At 46.4% G+C, this 22761-nt stretch overlaps 1 protein-coding gene across 1 annotated transcript in view; it reads left to right on the top strand.

Moving 5' to 3' along the window:
* The first annotated feature begins 4816 nt into the window (after window positions 1–4816).
* Window positions 4817–22761, top strand: part of ERGIC1 (endoplasmic reticulum-golgi intermediate compartment 1) — a 244021-nt gene continuing 226076 nt past the window's right edge. The window contains exon 1 of the mRNA XM_063928069.1: window positions 4817–5094. Within this exon, the coding sequence (XP_063784139.1) occupies window positions 5075–5094 (20 nt within the window). The 5' untranslated portion in view covers window positions 4817–5074. The remainder of the gene's footprint in view (window positions 5095–22761) is intronic.

Raw genomic sequence — 22761 nt, 5'->3', positions numbered from 1 at the left:
TCCAGTCCAGTTCTTAATCAGAAGTGTCGCTATCTCCCTACTACCGTACATTCACTATCCTGTCATAAACTCCAAAGTCCCTGGTGTTCCAGTGGTCAGGATACGGCTCTTTCAGCCGAGACCCGGGTTCGACTCCCAGTCAGGTATTACTCTTTACCTTTCCACCTCACTGTTTCCATCAGAACAGCCAACTCCGCAAATAGGGGCTAATTAAGGTTGAATCGCAAATCGTGATCCATTCGGAATTATTGCGTTCACCCTGTGGGCGCATGCGCAGTGCCTGTCCTGCGCGTGTGCCCGCCCTTTGTGCGGGAGCTCTGCAGAAATTGTGAATGCCTCTGCCAGGGGCGCTTTAAGAGAGGAGGAGGCCCGTGTGCTGTCTCCTCCATATGGGCCCCCTCCTCTCTGCAGGAGCGCTGTAGAGTCTGAGCCCTAGAGGGCTCAGACTCTACTGCGCATGCGCAGATCTCCGGGAAAATGGCAAGGCGACCATTTTCCCAGAGATTTCTCTACTGTGCATTCGCAGAACTCTGTGAAAATGCCCGCTGCGCCATTTTCATGGGTTTTAACAGCGCCAGTGATGTCGGCGCGGTACTCCGGAGAGGTGAGTATTAAAAAAATGGGTGCAGTGTGGGCCCTGTCTGGATTCAGGGGCCCGTGTGCACCGCACACACTTCACCCATTATAGAAATGTCAGTGGCCTCTGCCTATAAATCAGACAGAGGCGTTCGTGTTGCGGGGGAGGGGGCGGCAACACTCTGTTTCCTAGGTGGAGATGGAGTGTTGTGGGGGCATGGCCTGTGAACGGAGGCATGGTGGGGGTGTGATCGAGGCGGCTGCATGACATCACATGCAGCCACCGCGATTGGGAACATGGCGGCGGGCCTCCGCAGGCATGAGGCATCCTTAATCTCTGCTAACCAAATTAGGGAGGCTGCGGTCAGCATGCTAGGGTGGCCTTGCCCTGCGAACGGCGGATCCCAGCATGCTAACAAAAGGATTGCAAATTCTGCTAATTAGCAGAATTTGCAATCCTCACTGAATTAGGCCCATAGTGCTCCAGTTACCCGCACAGACTTCACATAGACTCTAGGTTCACAAATCAAACAGTCATGACTTATGCCTCAATAAAAGTTTCTGGTTAAATGCAGCACATTACTGTAACCCTGTACAGGCCACATACGATATGATGTAATGAAATTCAACATTAACAATATTGAATGTGGTTTGCACATTTCTACTCGCATCACTGAGTACCATAAAAACTATTCATGATACTCATGAATGTGCAGTAACTTTATTGGTGTACATTGGTGGAAAGCAATACTCAATACCTGTGGAGATATGCTGGGTACACAGATCAATTGATCTGCAGATATATCCACAGACGGCCCGGGCGATGTGTTGTGCACACTGGCCCGATCTGTCAGGACTGACGTTATGAACTGGGCGGGCATTTACATGCACCCGCCCAGTTGTGCTGTCATTCACCGGCGGCCTCTGCAGCAAGTGTACGGGGCGGTAGGCAACCTTTCCCTGGGTGGTCTTCTGTATGCCGAATGTCGGGATCCCGGCGCACAGTATACCGGCGCCGGAATCCTGACACCCAGCATACCGACAACTATTCTCCCTTGTGGGGGTCCACGACCCCCCTGGAGGGAGAATAAAATAGTGTGGCGTGAGTAGCGCGCCACCGTGCCCGCAAGGGGCTCCTTTGCCCTCGCCACGCTGTTGGTATGCCGGTGGTCGGGCTCCCAGCGCCGGTATGCTGGGCGCCGGGAGCCCGAGTGCCGGCATACCGTACGACACCCCTTTCCCTATATGCTTTCAGGTAGTCCCCCCAGCCCAGTCGTTAGCTCTGAGCAGTAGGGACTTAATACCTCTAGGTATCATGAAGTAGGTAAAATTAATAGAGCACAGTTGGAGGGAGACAGATGGAAGTTGTTCACAAAGTACTGACTGGGTTGTACCCATGGACTTGACATTAACAGGAAGGATACAGGTGCCATTAGTGATAGCACATCCAGTAAGGGCAGGCAGTGGGCAAAGGAGGTCAAGTACAAAATATGAGGTCAGGGCAAGCAGCAGTAAAGGCCCCCCTACATCATACCCTTTTTTCCCTGATTTCCACGCCCTGAAGACACTGCCGATCTACTGACCAGACCTGCCGATCGGCGTCCATTGATGATCGGCGATCCGTTGGAGAATCAGGAGAATTAAACATGTTATAAAGCACAGATTTGCTGATCCTGACCAAAATTTTCCTGGATCGGGATTTTTAAACATGTTTAATATTCGCAATTCCCCCACCTGGCCATCTGGGATTTGGGAACGGCAGTAATCTGTCGCTGATGTATGGGAGCCTTAAACCTAAGTCTTTTAAACAATGGGGTAAATTTACTAAGATGGGAGTTCTATTTAAGATGGGATGTTGCCCATAGCAACCAATCAGATTCTACTTCTCATTTATCTAGACCCTTCTAGAAGATAATACCTGGAATCTGATTGGTTGCTATGGGCAACTTCCCATCTTAAATAGAACTCCCATCTTAGTAAATTTACCCCAATGTGTGGTCAGGGCAGGAGGTAGGCAAGACAAGACCAGTAAACAATTTGATGTCAAGGGCAGAAGACAGAAGATTACATGCAGTCTGTGTCACAACATGGAGAAACTCACAGGAACAGATGGTCAGAATACTGGGTCACACTAATACCCCTTTTCCACTAGTGATGCGGGTCGCAGCCGGGAGCCTGACACATGTGCTACTCGGCTGCGACCTGCATCAGAGCCCCCTTTCCCACTGCACTCACCAACCCGGCATATTGCCGGGTTGGTGACGCTGCTGGTGACGCGGCAGGGGCGGCGCTGGGAGTTCACATGATCTCACAGCGCCGCCCTTCCATACACTGTGAACGGGAGCCGTGCCGCATCGACGCGGCTTCCGTTTACACTGCACAGCTTACCGGATCACTAGATCTGGGTTTTTGCAGAGGGAGCCTTTTCCACTAGCAAAAAACATGGGTAAATGCGCGCCCCCGTGCATTTACTCGTGTTTTTGGAGCTAGTCGAAAATGGGTTTTAGTATCCCTAGTACTGGTGAGAGGGAGACTTTGGGAGACTTAAAAGTTTGGAGAACCAACAGGAGAAAATTTGGGAATTCAGCCCCTGAATCACATGATCAGTGAATGCAGCAGATGTACCAGTGATGTTCCCTGAAGCAATGCCTGCCATTGCCTACCAACAAACACAGAAGGAGGAGAATAGCAGTGGCCAGGCCAGCATCCACTACCTAGCAATGGACATAAATATTGTGGCCATCTTGGGACCAGGGTTGGACCGGCCAACAGGGGTACAGGGGAAACCCCAGTGGGCCCCACTGCCTGGTGGCCCCCCTCCTCTTCTAGGGATCAGATTCCAGACTGTGCACTTAAATTAAAATTATACATATGTTACATTATACTGCATAGAACAATGGTGTATTTTCTACAGGGCCAGTATGGATGGTGTAATGGTTAGCATTACTGCCTCACAGCACTGAGGTCATGGGTTTGATTCCCACCATGGCCCTGTGTGGAGTTTGTATATTCTCCCTGTACTTGCGTGTTTTTTTTTCTGTGTACTCTGGTTTCCTCCTACAATCTAAAAATATACTGGTAGGTTAATTGGCTCCAAACAAAAAAAATTAACCCTAGCGTTAATGTGTGTGCGTGTACATGTGGTAGGGAATATAGATTGTAAGCTCCACTGGGGCAGGAACAGATGTGAATGGGCAAATATTCTATGTAAAGCGCTGCAGAATGTGTGCGCTATATAAATAACTGGTAATAAATAATACAGTGCATTATTACACATGCACTAGCAGTATTTACAATATATTTATCAAGGGGGCCAGCCCACGTCCCCAGATGGGCCCTTCATGCCTCCAGCCAGGGCAAAAGCTGCATGAGCACTTAAAAAAATGAACTGAACACTGAATGAGTTAAATGCTGTTTAAATAACGTTAAAATGTATAAAGTTTGAGATTTTAATAAAGTGTTTTCCATATTCTCTGGGAACAAATAAACAGCTATTAACATGTGTTACAAAGTAATAATATATAACAAAAATAGCAGAAAATAAAATACAACACACTTTGTTTATTCAAATACATACAGTATGGAATACATTGTGTGTGCAATCCCAAAGAAGGCGGTATTTGAGGTACGCTGAAACGTTTCTTTAAAGTGTAGCCAATGCACTCAGCAGAGGTAATCTATCCAGAAGTGATGAAAAGACAGTCAGTGGACCTTACAAGTTGTCTAAAGAAACAATGCAGAATGCCACCTTCTTTTATTTGTATAGAAAGTTTGTCAAGTAAAAGATCAATATTAATTACTCAAACAAAACAGTACAAAGTAAGCAAGGCATGGTACTTGGCATATATAGCGGATCCTGCAGTCAGTGGACTTCCAGACTCAGTGGAACTGCTCCATAATAGACTGAGGACCAGAAGTTGCTGCGGCCAGCGCACTGCACCCAGGGGCACAGTGCCATATCACCATGGATGTTTGACACATCTGTGGTATTAGTAAAGAAAACATTTAGCAACATTGGAAAAAAAACCGTGACAGAAATAAAAGGTGTGAGCAGGCCATAGTGCAGGGATACAAGTGGACATCAACTTTCTTTTTTTATTTAAGCCTATTGTAATAAAGCAGTTTAACCCTCTCATTTCCACAGTGCACCTCTGTTTATTTGCAGACGCTTAGTTCTACTATAATTGGGCCAAGCAGGCATCACAGTGACTACCAACTTAACATAGAGAAACTGCCCATCTCCGGGCCAGGGTGCAGAGCCCGGGACATATGAGAACACCCCACGTGGCTAGAGCTGAGTAGTCTCCTGAAGCCGGGGCCGGATGTGTCCTCTCCGCCTCAGCCAGCTCCCAATCACAGCTGGCTCGGCGAGCACTACTGACGCCAGTTCCTCTGTGTCTAGCCGGCAGGCTTGAAGAGAGAGACGGTGAGCCAGCCTTGCTCGCTCTCAGCGGCCCCTCAGCAGCCAGTGTCGGTGGGAGGCGGTGCAGGGTGCACAATGCCATTTGACTTCAGGAGGTGAGTAATGTGGGCACCCTGCTGCACTGTCTGCCTGGGAGATGGGAGATGCACTGTCTGCCAGAGCAATGGCTGCAGCATTGTATACAGTATGCTCCGGAATTCTCCTCCTGACTCCCAATGAATGATGTGCTGCAGAATTTCCTAAATCATCCTGATTGCAGCTACATAGAGAGCTAATGGGGTGTTCCTATGGTTATATTATAGCCAAGCAGTGTGCATGCCTTTTCCTAATTATGTGCATATGTGTGTGTATAAAATATATTATAATACATTAATGCACTTTCCTAAACTACTTCTGTTTAAGGATGTCCATTGCATTCTTCCATGACTTGTCTACATTTCACCTATACTTATGCAACTTAATTGAACAAACCAGGTGTCAGTGCACTTAAAATTTACTGTGTCAACCAACTTTAACTTTGTGATTGGTACATGTTGTGTGCTTCTATTCTTTCTGCCATGTCATTATATCATCAGGTAGACATGTTTTCTTTTGATGCCTGGGAGAACAAAGCAAAGCGGGTATCTGTATCCAACTGGATCCAATAGATCGAGCCATGTCCGAATCCATTCAGGGGAGAGATAATAAACAACTGTTCTAATTTATATAATAAATGGATCAGAGATAAATCTATGCACTTAGTGTAGATTGCAGGAGGGTATATGCAGGCTAATAAATGAAAGTCATCTGGTTATAGAAAATGCCTCTAATGTTTATTAATGCAGAAACATATTTTGTTTTTAATTGGTTTGGTATATGTAATAGAGTCAGAGTTTGCCGGAGGTGCAGTATGTTGGCCAAGAAGGGGCGTATGTTTAAAGTGGGAATCATTTACCTGGTTTTGCTTTGTAAATGATTTCTGCTTTAAAAATGCGCCTTTTTCTGCTGACATTCCGCACCTCCAGCAAACTCAGACCCTATTACATATACCCCCCCATTGTGTACACACAGAATATTGAGGTTTTTTTTTATTGTGCGTATCTCTAAACCTAATTCTAATGTAAATGTCAACATTTTATTAATTTTGTCATTATGAGGGGTATTCAATTAGCTGCAGGGTTTACACCACGACTAATTAGCGGAAAAAATCCTCACGGATTGGTGAAAGGCTGTTCAATTAAAGCGGCGTGTTCCTGCTCCGTAAAAACCCGATTCAGGCATTGAAACCCATTGATTCCACAAACTGTGGAATCAATTGAGTTTTTCACACTCGTGAACCCAATTTTGTGTGGGGGGGGGAGGTTCTGTGGACTTTACCTTGCAGCTCCATGATCTGCCAGTTTCAGTCCGACAGCGGGGACTCGTGCACGAGTTAACTGAATACTTTAAGCACGCAAATTAGTCACAAGGTAAACCCTGCAGCTAATTGAATTCCCCCATATGAATGTCAACATGGTCACTGTCCTCATGGTGATTGCATCCTTTTTCTAACACCTTGCCATTTTACCACTTAAAGGTAGCAACAAGTAAGATTTTATTTTTTTTGTTGCAAATATGGCTTATTTAGACCACTATATATTCCATTATGAGCTGGCTGCAGAAAAGCAGACTTCAGATCAGTCTGAATGGGTTGGGTATATCTTGCCGGCAGCTGGGATGCCAGTGGCCAGCATACTGATGCCTGGATCCCGGCCGCCAGAATGCCAACAGGAAGGGGCTCGGTGGCTCGCTACCCTCATCACAGGTTATATTCCTACTCCATGGGTGTCATGGACACCCATGAGTGGGAATAGCCCGTTAGCTGGGCTTCCGGCTGGCGGCATTGTGAGTGTACGGGATCTTGTCGTCTGTATCCTGGGTGCGGGCAATGTAACCACATCCCGTCTGCGCATGCATGATTATTGTTGATTAATACAATATGCAATGTAACTAGTGAATCCTGCATTATAGTTTACATGCATCAGTCGAGTAGCAGCCTTATGGTCATTAACTTCCACAGTATGGCATTACCTCCAACTTTTTTATTTTTAGGATACTGAATGAACAAATTTGTTAGCCCACCAGGGACGTGCAGTCAGGAGGCAGAGCCTCACCTGTCATGCTCCCTATCATACTCACTATAACAATGATTGGAATAAAACAAAGAAGATATTTATAACTTATAAGCATCTTTGTATTAATGCAATAATTTTTATAGATACAACTTACCAGATTTGCAGGGATCCTTCAGTTGCAAGGAGAGATAGAGATGAGGCAGCAGGAGATCAGCCTCATCTCTCACATTGTCAGATACTGCCTGTACAGCGAGGCTGGGCTACACAGCGGCCAATCAGGCTGCATAGAACAGGGAAATGGGAGGCATTCCTCACAGTGGGGACATGCTTGAGCTCTGATGGATGGCTCGGATTGGTCATGTGACCAATCCAGGAAGTGCAGGAAGATTGGAACTGAGCAGTGTGGCAGGGGTGGAGGGAAACGAGGACCTGAAGTGCCAGCAGCAGCCACCCGTGCAGAGTGACTGGGGTGAGTAGCAGTCAGTGTGGGGACAGGACTCTGTGTGTGTGTGTGTGTGTGTGTGTGTGTGTGTGTGTGTGTGTGTGTGTCATCTGTAGTGAGTGGGGATAGGACTGTGTGTGTGTGTGTGTGTGTGTGTGGCATCTGTAGTGAGTGTGGGGATAGGACTGTGTGTGTGTGGGGGGCATCTGTAGTGAGTGTGGGGATAGGACTGTGTGTGTGTGGGGGGCATCTGTAGTGAGTGTGGGGATAGGACTGTGTGTGTGTGGGGGGTATCTGTAGTGAGTGTGGGGACAGGACTGTGTGGGGGGCATCTGTAGTCAGTGTGGGGACAGGACTGTGTGGGGGGCATCTGTAGTCAGTGTGGGGACAGGACTGTGTGGGGGGCATCTGTAGTCAGTGTGGGGACAGGACTGTGTGTGTGTGTCTTCTGTAGTGAGTGCGGGGACAGGCGTGTGTCTTCTGTAGTGAGTGCGGGGACTGGTATGTGTGTGTGGCCACTGTAGTGAGTGTGAGGACAGGTGTGTGGCATCTGTAGTGAGTGCGGGGACAGGACTCTGTGTGTGTGTGTGGCATCAGTAGTGAGACGTAGTGTACATATGTTAATGCTCTCCCTTCCCAGGTGCTGCTGACTGTATCACTGGTAACTGTATTTCCCTGTGTAACCTCCTTTGCCTGGCCAGTGGTGTTCAGCAGGTGAAGGTGCAATGGGGGTCACCTCACCCAGAAGTTAGTATCCACCAGTTTACTCACAACACCAGGGTGATGGCTGTGACCTGGCTATTACTGTATGTATGTTTTCCCTGTATTTGTATGGATGTAGTGCAAAGACATAAGACATTGTGTAGGGGGTGAGACCGGCTCCCGGCACTGAGACCCACCACCATTTGTTCCTCCCCAGCCTCTGACCTCACCGCACTTCACTGTAGCCTACCACTTTTTTTTTTAACTAGAACCCAAAGGGTTAATTGTACAATTTTTTTGTGTGAATCACAAAAGGTGTTTCCCACAACTGAGCCCCAAAAAGAGTTTCTTCATGTGGAATTCTGGCCCACAGGTTTTGCATCCCTGCGCTATAACATCTTCCCTATAACTCTGTCCCAGGTCATGATGCATTCTCCTTCATACTGTATGAGCTAATTGAATAAATGAACAATGAGAAACTTTGCAGTTGAAATTCTGTGTAGCTGTAAGATGCTATTGTATTATTATTGCTTGTTTATAGCAGATTCATCTGGATCATAAACTAATTAATTATTTTAATCCACAAGTAATGTAATCATGCCGCTGTATAAGGCATTGGTACGTCCGCACCTGGAATATTGTGTTCAATTTTGGGCACCATTGTATAAAAAAGACATCAGTGAACTCGAAAGTGTTCAAAGGCGAGCTACTAAACTGATTAAAGGCCTAGAAGGACTGGACTATAAGGAGAGACTTACTAGGCTGACTATACTAGAAAAGAGGCGCCTAAGAGGAGATATTATTAATATCTTCAAATATGTAAAGGGACATCGCAAAGAGTTATCAGAGGAATTATTTATTAAAAGAACACAGTTTAGGACACGTGGGCACTCGCGGCGACTGGAGGAGAGAAAATTCCGAACGCAACGGAGGAAAGGGTTCTTCACTGTTAGGGCAATCAGGATGTGGAATTCCCTGACAGGGAAGGTGGTAATGGTGGACTCTGTAATTGGATTTAAAAAAGGAATGGATAAATTTCTGAATGAAAAAGCTATCCAAGGTTATAATACTTAAAATATCTACATGGTTAATCCGGGGGTAACATGAGTTATAGTAGCTAACTAGTCATAAAACATTATTTAGCAAGTATGTAGAATCATCACAACTTAAAACAGGTTGAACACGATGGGCAATTTGCCTCTATTCAACCTCAAATACTATGTAACTCTATGTAATCTTTGAAATGGCTGTAGAACTGAGAAGCCTGATGTTTCAGTACAGCTTCCCATGCTGTGATCGTGGTGCATACATGCCTATAGGTGATCTGATGCCTTTGTCACAGCATAGGGGTGTACACTTGTGTCCCTTATAGATGGAATTACTATGACAGCTCGGTATGACCTTTGTGTTTGCAGACAGTGATGTTAGTGTGAAGATCTTATAGCTGGGAGCAGATAGCTGACATAACTTGTCCTTTTGTTCATTCTGAAAGTGTTAAAGGTAAAATTACATCTTAGAATCTGGCTAAGCCAGATGAACAACAGTTTAGGGGATCCCAACAGCTTTCCCAAGGTCACAATATATAAAACACGTAGAAACTGTACTCTCTTAAAGTACAGTATAACAAGTGATAGACTTCCACATCAATGGCGAGAGATAAGATCATATAGTTTATATAATTTGTATATTCTATGCACACTGCAATGTTATACATTCGGGACAATGGGGGTGATTCAGATTTTGACACTTAGGGCATTGCTGCGATGCTAAAGTATGACATTTCGGGTTCACGCTAGACTGTTTCAGCAGGGCGCCGCTCCTTTCCTGATTGTAAAAATGGCAAAATTCTCCCTGCCCTCCTTGCGGTGCCCCCCTGGAACAGCCTGCCCGCTTCTGTGCCCACCTGTGGGCCTCGGTGTCCTGCAGGTGGGAAAAGTTGTGTTGTAGCGATCCCCAACAATGTATAGATGCCTTGCCACATTCACAGTGAGGGGAGAGCTTGGGAGCAGCCAAGTCCGTAATTGCTGGGCATGCCCTCAAGGGTGACGCTGACAGGGCAGGGCCCCCCTCCCTAGCCAGTCACGCCCCCCCTTTGTGGATGCCCCTTCAGCATGCCATGAATATCATGCTCGCACCTCAGCGCCCTGCCCATATTCTAGCGGGAACACTAATAATGCCACAGGAGGCATCTGGAGTAAAAAGACAAATCCTGCAGGCATCGCAAATTCGAGTGCTTCCTCTGCAGCCATTGACCATCTGAGTAAGCCTAAGCTTAACTCTGGAATTCCACTGTTGGGGCCTATAAATCTGCGTCAGAAGAAGCACACCCTGGCCTTGGCATACTTACAAAATGGGGGCAATACACACGGTTTTGTATAATGGTGCTGGTTTCTGTGCTCATACTGCACATGTTACATCTGCCCCACCTGCAGTGCAGCATGGATTTGCCCAATTGCTAACTTATAGGAAAAATTACCAGAAAAAACAGTTGCGCACAAACACTTACAATGCAGCCCAAGTGACTCAATTGCTAACTTATTTTATTTTTTTTGGTTTGTCAACAATTTTGAATAACCCCCTATGTGTGGTAACGGATAATTCCTGCATAATCCAGGCAACAATACTGGTTCTGTTCTGGTTCTTAAAAGTATGGCAGCAAGTACCCAAGTACCCAATATATGGTCAAAGACAGGTCAAAGTCCAGTTATAGTTCTGTCAGCGGGGTGTCCAATATGTGGGCAAATGTCTTAGAGGCAAGTGTCTGTAGAAAGATGAATCTAACAATTGGTGTTAGGTGAGTTGCCCTTTAATAGTGCTAGCGCCAGTTCCAAAAGCCAGAAGCCCTGAAGCCTCCATGCAGGTGCCAAACCTCTTCTATCTAGCACTCTCCCAGCAGCAGTGTATCACGTGCGTGGGGTCCAGGAATAACAGCCCGCTCGTGGCAAATAGATCCCTGATGCGGACACTGTTATAGATTTTGTTTGCTCAATTTGAATTTGATTATGTACTGGCACCAATAATACATTGCTCCAAATATCCTAGGCTTAGAGACTGTTTCATTTATTTATTAATTAATTTATTTTTTTAGCCGGCTTTCAGTAATTCCATGCTGTACGAGCAGGTTAATGTTATCCAATTCCTGCAATTAGCATTACATGTAAATGGGTTACTTCCACCAAGAACAAAGCAGTCTGTGATTTATAATGCAGGCATCAGTTTATTTATTTTTTTTAGTATCCCAGCTGCAATTAAAGCACTGCAAATATTCAAGACATGGAAGAAAAGTCACTAATTATTACATGTTGTTTGATTTAAAAGTAATTGGGTATGTAAGTAGTACTCCTTTCATACCAAAATCCCTGGTCTAAGCTGAGTTATTGAACACCGTTTCAACCTGTGTCGCAGCCATTCACGCTGCACCTTAGACCCGGGTTATTCCCTAGTCTGTGCCTTTCACACACTCAACACGGGACTGCCCTATAAAATTTGTGAGTCATTAGAAGTGGACCATTTTTTGGAACACAAAGATGAGGTCATGACAATTTGTGGTGACTGCCATCTGGTAGTGCCCCCTATCGGCCAACCAGCTCCTTCTAGCATGACCCCGGTTGCACCTTTCACACTGCAGCCTGACCCTCTCACACTGAGACAGGAGCCGAGTTGTCCAGGCAGTACCCTGTGTCAGATGCTCAGTGTGAAACTGGTATAGGTTTGGGTGTGATAGTAGGGTCACAGTAAATTTCATTTAGAATATGATTGTGGTGGTTAATTTACTGTACTTGATAAAGAAGATCTGTGCTCTAAGTGGCCACATCTGTGTTTATTAAGCGTTTAATGTATGCAAGGTCGGCTGCATACAGTGTTTTCTGTGCCACTGTTCCCGGAGTTATATCCTGATTGCCCTACCTTGTTGACACTCCTCTTCCTGATTAAGATGAATAAATATCCTGGATCCGTGTGTAAGAGTTCTCTCCAGATGGATGCAATGTTATTATTCTTTAATTAATGTTTGAAAGCACTCCAAAGCAGTCACTGAACTCATTAACCAAAATCTACAGTGTCATGATCGTTCTTCTGAAGTAACTACTGAACAGTATACCATTTATCTACACTCTAACATACTTATATAGAAATCGAGTGCTCCCATGGTGGCGAACTGCAATGCGCAAAAAGTGTCCCATGTGTGCGCCCAAAAGGCACTTCTTGTGATCGCGCCCAGCACTTTGGTTGGGGTTTAGCTGCTTTACATGGCTAAACACGACCTTTATGGGCGAGATCAGGGCGATTAAAAAAAGATCAATAGAAGATTGCGCTGCAATCTCCCATCACTTTAGATGGGATATCGGGCGTGATAATCCATTGAATATTGTGCCAATTGTCAGGTCATTAAAACTGTCAGTGCAAATTGCTATGGATTCTGACCGTATGACCAGCTTGCTTCGACCATGTCCTTCAGCGATTTATATTGGTAGTGTAAACCATCTGAGCTTCATTGGGTCAAGGCTGTACCCAGGCACACCTTACTGCTTAAATCCATCTCTGTGCCACTGGCATTCCAATGGGACAACCATGTTGGGGATTCCGTGGCTGAGCAAACAAAGTGAATGTTGCCAATTCCAAGTTGCAGGCCCTTGCTGGTTTTTATATTTGAAATATTGGAAACAGAATTAATGCTTTACCTTTCAGCAGTGGATTCATTTCTGGTTGTTCCAGAAACTGGGGTAGATTTACTAGTGCACAATAGACAAGGGGGTATATTTACTAAGGTGTGGGTTTTCAGAAGTAGAGATTTTTCTCATAGCATCCAATTAGAGTCTAGCTATTATCTTCTAGAAGATGATAGATAAATAAGTAGAATCTGGTTGCTATGGGCAACATCTACACTTCTAAATACCCGCACCTTAGTAAATATACCCCTAGGGGTGGTGTTGCCTATAGCAACCTATCAGATTCTAGCAATCATTTCTCTGTTGCATTCTAGGAAATGCTAGTGAGAATGTGATTGGTTGCTATGGGCAACGCCAACACTTCTCTGTTTTAGAAGCGTTAGTACATCTATGCAAGTGTCTGGAACTACCCCACTGTGTTGTTATCCTAAAAAACTCTGCTCAGGTCTGCACACCCTATTTTTAAACATAAAAAGAGGTGATAATCGTGCTGAGACTTAAAATACCATGCACAAAAAAATGCAGACTTCTTTTTATTTATTGATAAGTCCTATATACATATGTGTCCTCCCTCATCGTATTGCAGTCACGTTAAGCTGCTCGACTAGTTGCACCTAGTCCCTAATGGGTTTACAAATGTCAAGCATCTATTTGTGCATCTGTTTCCCTGAAAATGCATCTAACTCGCTTCGCTATGTGAATAAGACTCACAAGCTTATGCTGAATAAAATGATAGGCGGCATGTGTATATTCTGTGTGTGATTGCAGCTGTATCTGCATACGAAATGCTACATTACAGTGTTTTCCACTGACACTAATGTGGCAGCTGCATTCACACACAGAATATATGCATGCCGCATATTATTTTAATCAGCGTAGTCTTACTCGCGTAGCAATGCATTTTAAGGGAAAAAAAATACATTTAGCTAGGGCATGGGAGCTGCCGGCTCTCAAGCGCCCTGTGTGCTTCAAGTCAGGCTAGATGAGGAAAGACGCATCTGTAAATTTATATAATGTGTTGGTATTAGGGATGTTTGGGACCCAGCTGATGGGGTACACCTTGATGTGGTAGATGGGACAGTATTTTCGGCCAAGCATATACGAAGAACCTCACTTATACTCTTATTTGTATGTTTTTAAAAATTATTTTGACTGAGCATTCTTAGTGCTTAGAGCAGGCGTGTCCAAACTGCGCCCCCCCCCCCAGCTGTTGTGAAACTACATATCCCAGCATGCCCTGACACAGGTTTGCTGTCAGGGCATGCTGGGATGTGTAGTTTCTCAACAGCTGGAGGGCCGTAGTTTGGACATGCCTGGCTTAGAGTGTGCGTCTGTTTTTTTTTATCATTATACCTTAAATCTTAATAGAATCCATAATGGTTTGCATCTTGGGAGGCTGGTAATATTATTGAAAGAAGTAGTGTTCATTCTAGCACCCTGCACCTTTCAAAATCCATACAGTTCCTCTTTCCTGACTGGGGTGTCGCTCTCTGCTCTTGTGCTTCTTAGCGCACACTGAGATACAGATCCCGGTGTGCTAGAAGCACCACAGCAGAGAGGGACACACCAGGCAGGAAAGAGGAACTGCATGGGGTTTGAAAGGTACAGGGTGCTAGAATGAACACTATAAAAGTTTCTGCAGCGTGGTACACTGTGTTCCACAGGGAATACATTGGGGTGTAGAGTTGGATCTTGATCCAGAGGCACCAACAGGCTAAAGCTTTGACTGTTCCCAGGATGCATTGCACCGCCTCCTCTATATCCCCGCCTCCGGACACTGGAGCTCAGTTTGTGAGTTGGTGCCTGCATAGCAGGTCACTGAACAGGGGGTGCTGCGCTAGGCAGCCCTGAAAAGAGCTTTTTAGAAGACTGCAAGGGCCGCAGCACTTTCTATGTCATTATGACTTGCTGTGCTGCGGCTCCATCTCCTCCCCAGCAGCGCTGCATACTCCCGCAGCCGGTTCCCGGGTACTTGCAGTGGAGGAGCATCGGTCCACAGGCACATCACCCCTGACGCTCTCCAGGATCGCGTGGCTGCACATCAGGGAGGAGGTAAGAGGGTCCCCCAGGTGGGACCCGCCGGTAAATTGCGGTCCCAGGAGACAGACCGCGCTGCTGGCGTGGACACTGTACTGCACAGGGACCCCACTATATCCACCAAGGCAGGGAGCTCAGGTCGTATTTAAAAAAATAAAAAAAAACAGTTTTACATAGGCTCCACAGTACCAGGTAGTGAGGACCAGCATAGGGGATAAGGCACTGACCTGTAGCCCCCTCCTCCAGCTCCGGGCGCCATCTACTGCTAGTGTTCCGGCCCTGGAACTGTATTTCACTCTCCCTCACAGAGATTTTAGATTTTTACACAAGTAGCTGTGGCTGATCTCCGGGACTGCAGGGCAATGTCTCATCAGCGCTGTGAATTTACAGTCACTTAAGTATTCTACATGTCATTTTAGACCGTGCTAGTTAAGAACAAGTGTACTTCTACCTGAAAATTTAGTACAAGTATTCTGAGATATACATCCAGTATCTACTGTGCATTGTGTATGTATGTATGTATGTATGTATGTATGTATGTACTTGGACAGCCACAGATTGTGCAGGTTGACCCACTTAAAAAGATAAGAGGTCTGTAATTTCCATCATAGGTACACTTCAACTGTGAGAGACAGAATCTGAAAAAAAAAACAGGAAATCACATTGATTTTTAAACAATTTACTTGTATATTCTTGTGGAAAATAAATATTTGGACACCTACCAAGCAGCAAGATTTCTGTCTCTCAGAGACCTGTTACTACTTCTTCAAGAATCTCTTCTATCCTCCACTAGTTGCCTGTATTAATGGCATCTGTTTGAACTGGTTATCTGTATAAAAGACACCTGTCCACACCCTCAAACAGTCAGACTGCTACCTCTCCACCATGGCCAAGACCAGAGAGCTGTCTCACCAGAGACAAAATTGTAGAGCTGCACAAGGCTGGGATGGGCTACTTGACAATAGGCAAGCAGCTTGGTGAGAAGAAATCAACTGTTGGCGCAATTATAAAAAAATGAAAGAAATACAAGATCACTGACAATCTTCCTTGACCTGGGGCTCCATGCAAGATCTCACCTCGTGGGGTATCAATGATCTTGAGAACGGTGAGGAATCGGCCAAGAACTACACGGGGGGACCTGGTCAATGACCTCAAGAGAGCTGGGGCCACAGTCACAAAGGTTACCATTAGTAACACACTACATCTTCATGGATTGAAATCCTGCAGCGCCCGAAAGGTCCCCCTGCTTAAACACATGTCCAGGCCCGTCTAAAGTTTGCCATTGTCCATCTGGATGATCCAGAGGAGGATTGGGAGAATGTAATGTGGTCAGATGAGCGCAAAATTGAACTTTTTGATATAAACTCTACTCGCCGTGTTTGGAGGAAGAAGAATGATGAATGGCATCCCAAGAACACCATGCCCCCTGTGAAGCACATGATTTGGGGCTTTTTCTGCAAAGGGACAGGACGACTGATCCATATTAAGGAGAGGATGAATGGGGCCATGTATCGTGAGATTTTGGGCAAAAACCTCCTTCCCTCAGTAAGAGCATTGAAGATTGAACGTGGCTGGGTCTTCCAGCATGACAATGACCCCCAACAAGACAAGCCTGCTACATGATGGGGCGGGCCTCCCCCTGGGGGATCCCAGTGTGGGAGGCTGACTTCTGCAGTTGACCCAGGCCTGGTTAAAGACCTCAGACGCCTGGGTGCGGGAAGTTTTCTCTCACGGGTACGCAGTCTCTTTCAAGAGACGTCCCCCTCGCCAGTTTTTCTCAACAATTATTCCTTCGGATTGAAAGCACAAGCTCTTCAATTGGTTGTGCAATCCCTCCTGGACACAGGAGTGGTAGTGCCGGTACCTCTGTCCCAGAGAGGACAGGGGATACATTCGACCCTGTTTCTAGTTCCAAAACCCAATGGGTCCTTTCGGCCTATACTCCACCTCAAAGCATTGAACAAATTTGTGAGAGTGTCCAAATTCCTATCAGAGACGTTTCCTCAAATTCCTGATGACAGAGGAGTGTGAGGAATCTTATTTTAATTTAAAAAAGTCCTCAATCACGTTTCCTATATCAAAGGAACTGAATACCCTGTTTGAAGAACCGTGGGTTAATCCTGATAGGGAATTTCAGATCCCTAAAAGGTTACTCTCATCCTTTTCTTCCTGAGGATAGGAAAAATGGGAAAATCCACAGATAGTGGATGCATCAGTATCCAGGCTGTCACGGAAAATAGTGTTGCCTGTCCCTGGTGCTGCCTCCCTGAAAGACACGGCTGATTGTAAAATTGAGACCACACTCAAATCCGTGTATACGGCGGCTGGGGTGGCCCAGAGACCCACTATAGCATGTGCGTGGATTACTAAAGCCATTGCTAAATGGTCAGGTAACCTAATTGAGGGGTTGGATTCCTTATCTAGGGTGGAGATTGTTTTACTCCTATAACATATACAGGACTCTGCAAACTTTATGCTGGAAGCCATAAAAGAAGTAGGTTTGCTTAATGCATGCACCACTGCTGTGGCAGTGTCCGCTTATGGCTACACCAGTGGACTGTAGACGCGGACTCCAGGAAAGGCGTGGAAGGCCTACCCGTCACAGGAGAAGCCTTATTTGGAGATGGGAGATGAACTAGACAAATGGATCTCCAAAGCTACTGCAGGTAAGTCCACGTATCTTCCTTCTGCAGCTCCCCCAGCCAGGAAGGCCACTCAGGACCTAATCTACAGTCCTTTCGGACTGCCAAGTTTAAAGGCAAAGCCAGAGGTTCATCTACAGCCCACAGGGGCACTAGAGGTAAACCATGCAAACCAGCAGCTGCCGGTTCTCAGGAACAGAGCTCTAGCTCTGCTTCCTCAAAGCCTTCAGCAGGACTGTGGACCGCGATGCCTGGAAGACTGGCAGGTGGGAGCCCGACTAAAGTTTTTTCAGTCACATCTGGATATCATCATGCCAGGATCCCTGGATCATAGATCTTATTTCCCAGGGCTACAGACTTTAGTTTCAGGAGCTCCCACATCACAGATTCTTCAAATCAGGCTTACCAGTTTCACAAGAGGCAAGTACAACCTTACAGGATGCCATTCAAAAACTTGTACAGACTCAGGTCATTGTTCCAGTTCCACCTCATCTCCAAAACAAGGGATATTATTCCAACTTGTTTGTAGTACCGAAACCAGACTGTTCGGTAAGGCCAACTTTTAAATCTAAAATCGTTAACCCCGTACTTCCGAGTGTTCAAATTCAAGATGGAGTCTCTGAGAGCGGTGATCTCGGGTCTGGAGGAGGGGGAATTCCTAGTGTCTCTGGATATCAAGGATGCGTACCTTCACATTCCGATCTTGCCACCTCACCAGTCTTATCTACGGCTTGCTCTGCAGGACTGTCACTACCAGTTCCAGGCCCTGCCATTTGGTCTCTCCACGGCACCGAGGGTGTCCACCAAGGTGATGGCAGAGATGATGTTTCTCCTTTGTAAGCAGGGAGTGAACATAATTCCGTACCTGGATGATCTTCTGATAAAGGCACCGTCCAGGGAGAGGTTGTTGGACAGCATTGGCCTCACAACCATACTACTCCTGGATCATGGGTGGATTCTAAATCTTCCGAAATCTCACTTAGAGCCAACTCGGAGGCTCGCATTTCTTGGAATAATACTGGTCACAGAGTCGCAGAAAGTTTTTCTTCCATTAGAAAAGGCATTGGTAATCCAGTCGATGGTTCGGGATGTCCTGAAGCCAACCCGGATATCGGTGCATCTATGCATTCTTCTTCTGGGGAAAATGGCGTCCTATTATGAGGCTCTTCAGTACGGCAGGTTTCATGCAAGACCCTTCCAGCTCGATCTGCTGGACAAATGGTCTGGATCGCATCTTCACATGCACCAGAGGATCCGTCTGTCACCAAGGGCCAGGATCTCCCTTCTGTGGTGGCTTCAGACTTCTCACCCAATCGAGGGTCGACGGTTCGGGATTCAGAATTGGATTCTACTAACCACAGACGCAAGCCTCAGAGGTTGGGGAGCAGTCACCCAGGGGGTGCAGTTTCAAGGAAGATAGTCAAGTCAGGAAGTCGTCCTTCCAATCAACATTCAGGAACTCAGGGCTATATACAATGCCCTTCTGCAGGCCTCATATTTTCTTCAAGATCAGGTTTAGTAGGACAATGTGACGGTGGTGACGTACATAAATTGACAAGGCGGAACGAAAAGCAGAGCAGCAATGTCGGAGGTATCAAGAATTCTCCTCTGGGCAGAAAAAAACGCCACAGCGTGATCAGCGGTCTTCAGTCCGGGAGAAGACAACTGGGAAGCAGACTTCCTCAGCAGACATGACCTGCACCCAGGGGAGTGGTGCCTTCACCCGGAGGTGTTCAGGTACTTGACACGTCGATGGGGATGTCCACAAATCGACATGATGGCCTCTCGTCTCAACAAGAAGCTAAAGCAGTATTGTTCCAGGACGAGAGACGCAGTGGCAGTGGACACTCTGACGACTCCATGGGTCTATCAGATGGTGCATGTGTTCCCTCCACTTCCGCTGATCCCAAGAATGCTGAAAAGAATAAAAAGGGAAAAGGTTCAAGCAATTCTCATTGCTCCTGACTGGCCAAGAAGGGCCTGGTACGCGGACCTTCTGGAGATGCTCTGGAGATGCTCCTCGAAGTTCCGTGGCCTCTACCTCTTCGAGGATCTTCTGCAACAGAGCCCGTTCGTCTATGAAGACTTAACACGGCTACGTTTGACGGCATGGAAGTTGAAAGGCTGATTCTAGCCAGGAGAGGCATCCCTGACGAGGTCATCCTGAGTATGGGGTCATTCCGAGTTGATCACTCGCTAGCAACTTTTTGCAGTGCTGCGATCAGGATAAAACTCGGCAAAACTGCACATGCGTATGCACCGCAATGCGCAGGCGCGACGTACGGGTACAAAGAGGATCGGTGCTCGGTGATGGATTTAACGAGAATCCATTCACACAGTCGATCGCAAGGTGATTGACAGAAGGCGTTTATGGGTGTCAACTGACCGTTTTCTGGGAGTGTTTGGGAAAACGCAGGCGTGTCCAAGCGTTTGCAGGGCAGGTGTCTGACGTCAATTCCTGGACCAAAAAGACTGCAGTGATCGCAGCGGCTGAGTAAGTCCAGAGCTACTCAGAAACTGCACAAACTGTTTTTGTACTGCTTGGCTGCAAAGGCGTTCGCACACTTGCAAAGCGAAAATACACTCCCCCATAGGCGGTGACTATCTGATCGCAGCGCTGCAAAAAGTTGCTAGCGAGCGATCAACTCTGTATTACCCCCATGATCCAAGCCAGGAAAGGGGGGGGGAACGTCTAAAAATTACCACTGTATTTGGAAGAAATACGTCTCTTGGTGTGAGCAGAAAATATTCTGCAGTGGAATTTCATTTGGGACGTTTTCTACTTTTTCTGCAGTCTGGTGTGGATGTGGGCCTACGTTCGGGCTCCATAAAAGTCCAGATTTAGGCCTTGTCCATTTTCTTTCAGAAACAATTGGCTTCTCTTCATGAGGTCCAGACGTTCTTTAAAGGTGTTCTGCACATCCAGCCTCCCTTTGTGCACCTTGGGATCTCAATTTGGGGCTGCAGTTCCTCCATTCGGACTGATTTGAACCGTTACAGGAGGTAGATGTAAAATATCTTACATGGAAGACCGTCACACTGTTGTCTTCCTGAAGCCAAAGCCGTGTGTCGGAGCTGGGGGTGTTGTCTCACAAGAGCCCCTATTTATTTTTCCATGCGGACAGAGCTGAACTCGGGACTCGTCAGCAATTTCTTCCTAAGGTGGTGTCTGCGTTGCACATCAACCAACCTATTGTGGTTCCGGTTGTTACAGACACCTCTGTTACTTCAAAGTCTTTTGGATGTTATGAGGGCTTTGAAGATGTATGTGAAGAGAACAGCTCATCACAGGAAATCGGACTCGCTGTTTGTTCTTTACGATCCCAATAAGATTTGGTGTCATGCTTTCAAGCAGTCAATTGCGCGCTGGATCAGGCTTACTATCCAGCATGCTTATTCCACGGCAGGATTGCCGGTTCCTAAATCTGTACAGGCCCACTCGACTAGGTCAGTGGGTTCTTCTTGGGGAGCTGCCCGGGGTGTCTCGGCCTTACAGCTCTGCCGAGCAGCTACTTGGTCAGGTTCGGACACGTTTGCAAAGTTCTACAAGTTTGATACTTTGACCAGACTGAAGATCCTCAGAGGCCAATCAGTTCTGCAGGAACCTCCGCACTCTCCCACCTGATTTGGGAGCTTTGGTACTTCACCTTGGTACTAAATGGATCCCCAGTATCCTTTAGGACGTAAGAGAAAATAGGATTTTAATTACCTACTGGTAAAACCTTTTCTCGCAGTCCGTAGACTGCTTCATTCTTCCTGCACTGTTACTTTAAGTATTCCGGTTTATTCAGTGGATGCTGTTCCTATTTCAAGTTTGGTTGGCATCGCTTTCCTCTTGCTTGTGTGTGCTGGTTCGGAATCTCACCACTATCCTTTTATCCTTCTCTCGAAGTATGTCCGACTCCTCGGGCACAGTTTCCTAGACTGAGTCTGGTAAGAGGGGCATAGAGGGAGGAGCCAGCCCTCACTATCAAATTCTTATAGTGCCCATGGCTCCTAGTGGACCCGTCTATACCCCTTGGTACTAAATGGATCCCCAGAATCCTTTATGGACTATGAGAAAAGGATTTATCGGTAGGTAATTTAAAATCCTTTTTTCTTTTTAAGTTTACCAATAAGAAACTTTTGGCCTAGGGGTGCAGTAAAAAAAATTCTGATACTCCTAGGGCGCCGTGATTCAAAAAAGTTTGGGAACCACTTACCTAGTGTGATAACAAGACCTTTTAATGTTGCTCAGTGGGGTTGGGTATGTGTCACAATACAGATGCCTGTAAGATGGCCGTCTGGGGGCAAGCGCATCAAAGCCCCTTGCGGGCTCGCTGCGCTCACCAGACAGCGTGCTCGGTGGGTCACTGCACTCGCCACAGATTCTATTCCCACTCTATGGGTGTCGTGTACACCCAGGAGTGGGAGTAGTCCTTGTTGGTCAGCATGCCGACCAACCTGATTTTGAGCGGCCGGGATGTAGTGGTTGGTATTGTGAGACTGCCTGTCACATAACTACATCCCAGTCAGTGTAATCTAGGTGACGTCCTGGATCTTGGCAGTATCCTCTTTAAAGGTGCTACTGAAAAAGTTTTTTGTTTTTCTCTAAGTGTCAAGTAGATTCGGAAAACAATGTTTTCCTGTACATTTGGTACAGCTATACTGTATGAGGGGAAGAAGGAAATTGTGTTGCCCCCTTTGTAATGTAATCTGTATTTATGTGTTAATCTGATTGATTTATTGTGTGCTGTGAGGCCTGAGTTTGAGGTAGAGAGATCCCTTCTGACTGTGAAGTGAGTATGCTGCTGTAAACATCTTGTATGCTGTACCCTCTGAGCAGTGCTTGTAAAGAGGAAGGGTCTTCTTTAAGAATCTGAGTAATAAACGTCTTGAAGGCAAGACAAGTGCCTTTTAATTTTGTAACCAACAGAAATGTGACACTCGCAGTCCTGTTCTTGGTTGAGCCCAGTGTCTCCAAACTCTGCAAGCTACCATGCAGGGCCTGGTCCAAGTCTGTGATCAGCAGGGGGGTCAGTCAGGGTGGTGTGTCGATGCTTACACAGCAGTAAGCGGTTCCAGGGCCAGTGGCAGAACCTGGTGGTGACAGCAACACAGTGGGTGGAGTCATTAACAGGCAGTTACTGTTGGTAAGAGGGAATTCCCTATTGGCTAGGTCCCGTGAGGTGCAAAGAAT

The sequence above is a fragment of the Pseudophryne corroboree genome, chromosome 6 (genome assembly GCF_028390025.1).
Source record: "Pseudophryne corroboree isolate aPseCor3 chromosome 6, aPseCor3.hap2, whole genome shotgun sequence".
NCBI lineage: Eukaryota > Metazoa > Chordata > Amphibia > Anura > Myobatrachidae > Pseudophryne > Pseudophryne corroboree.
The sequence above is the reverse complement of the archived record's forward strand: the minus strand, read 5'-3'. Positions and strand labels throughout refer to the sequence as shown.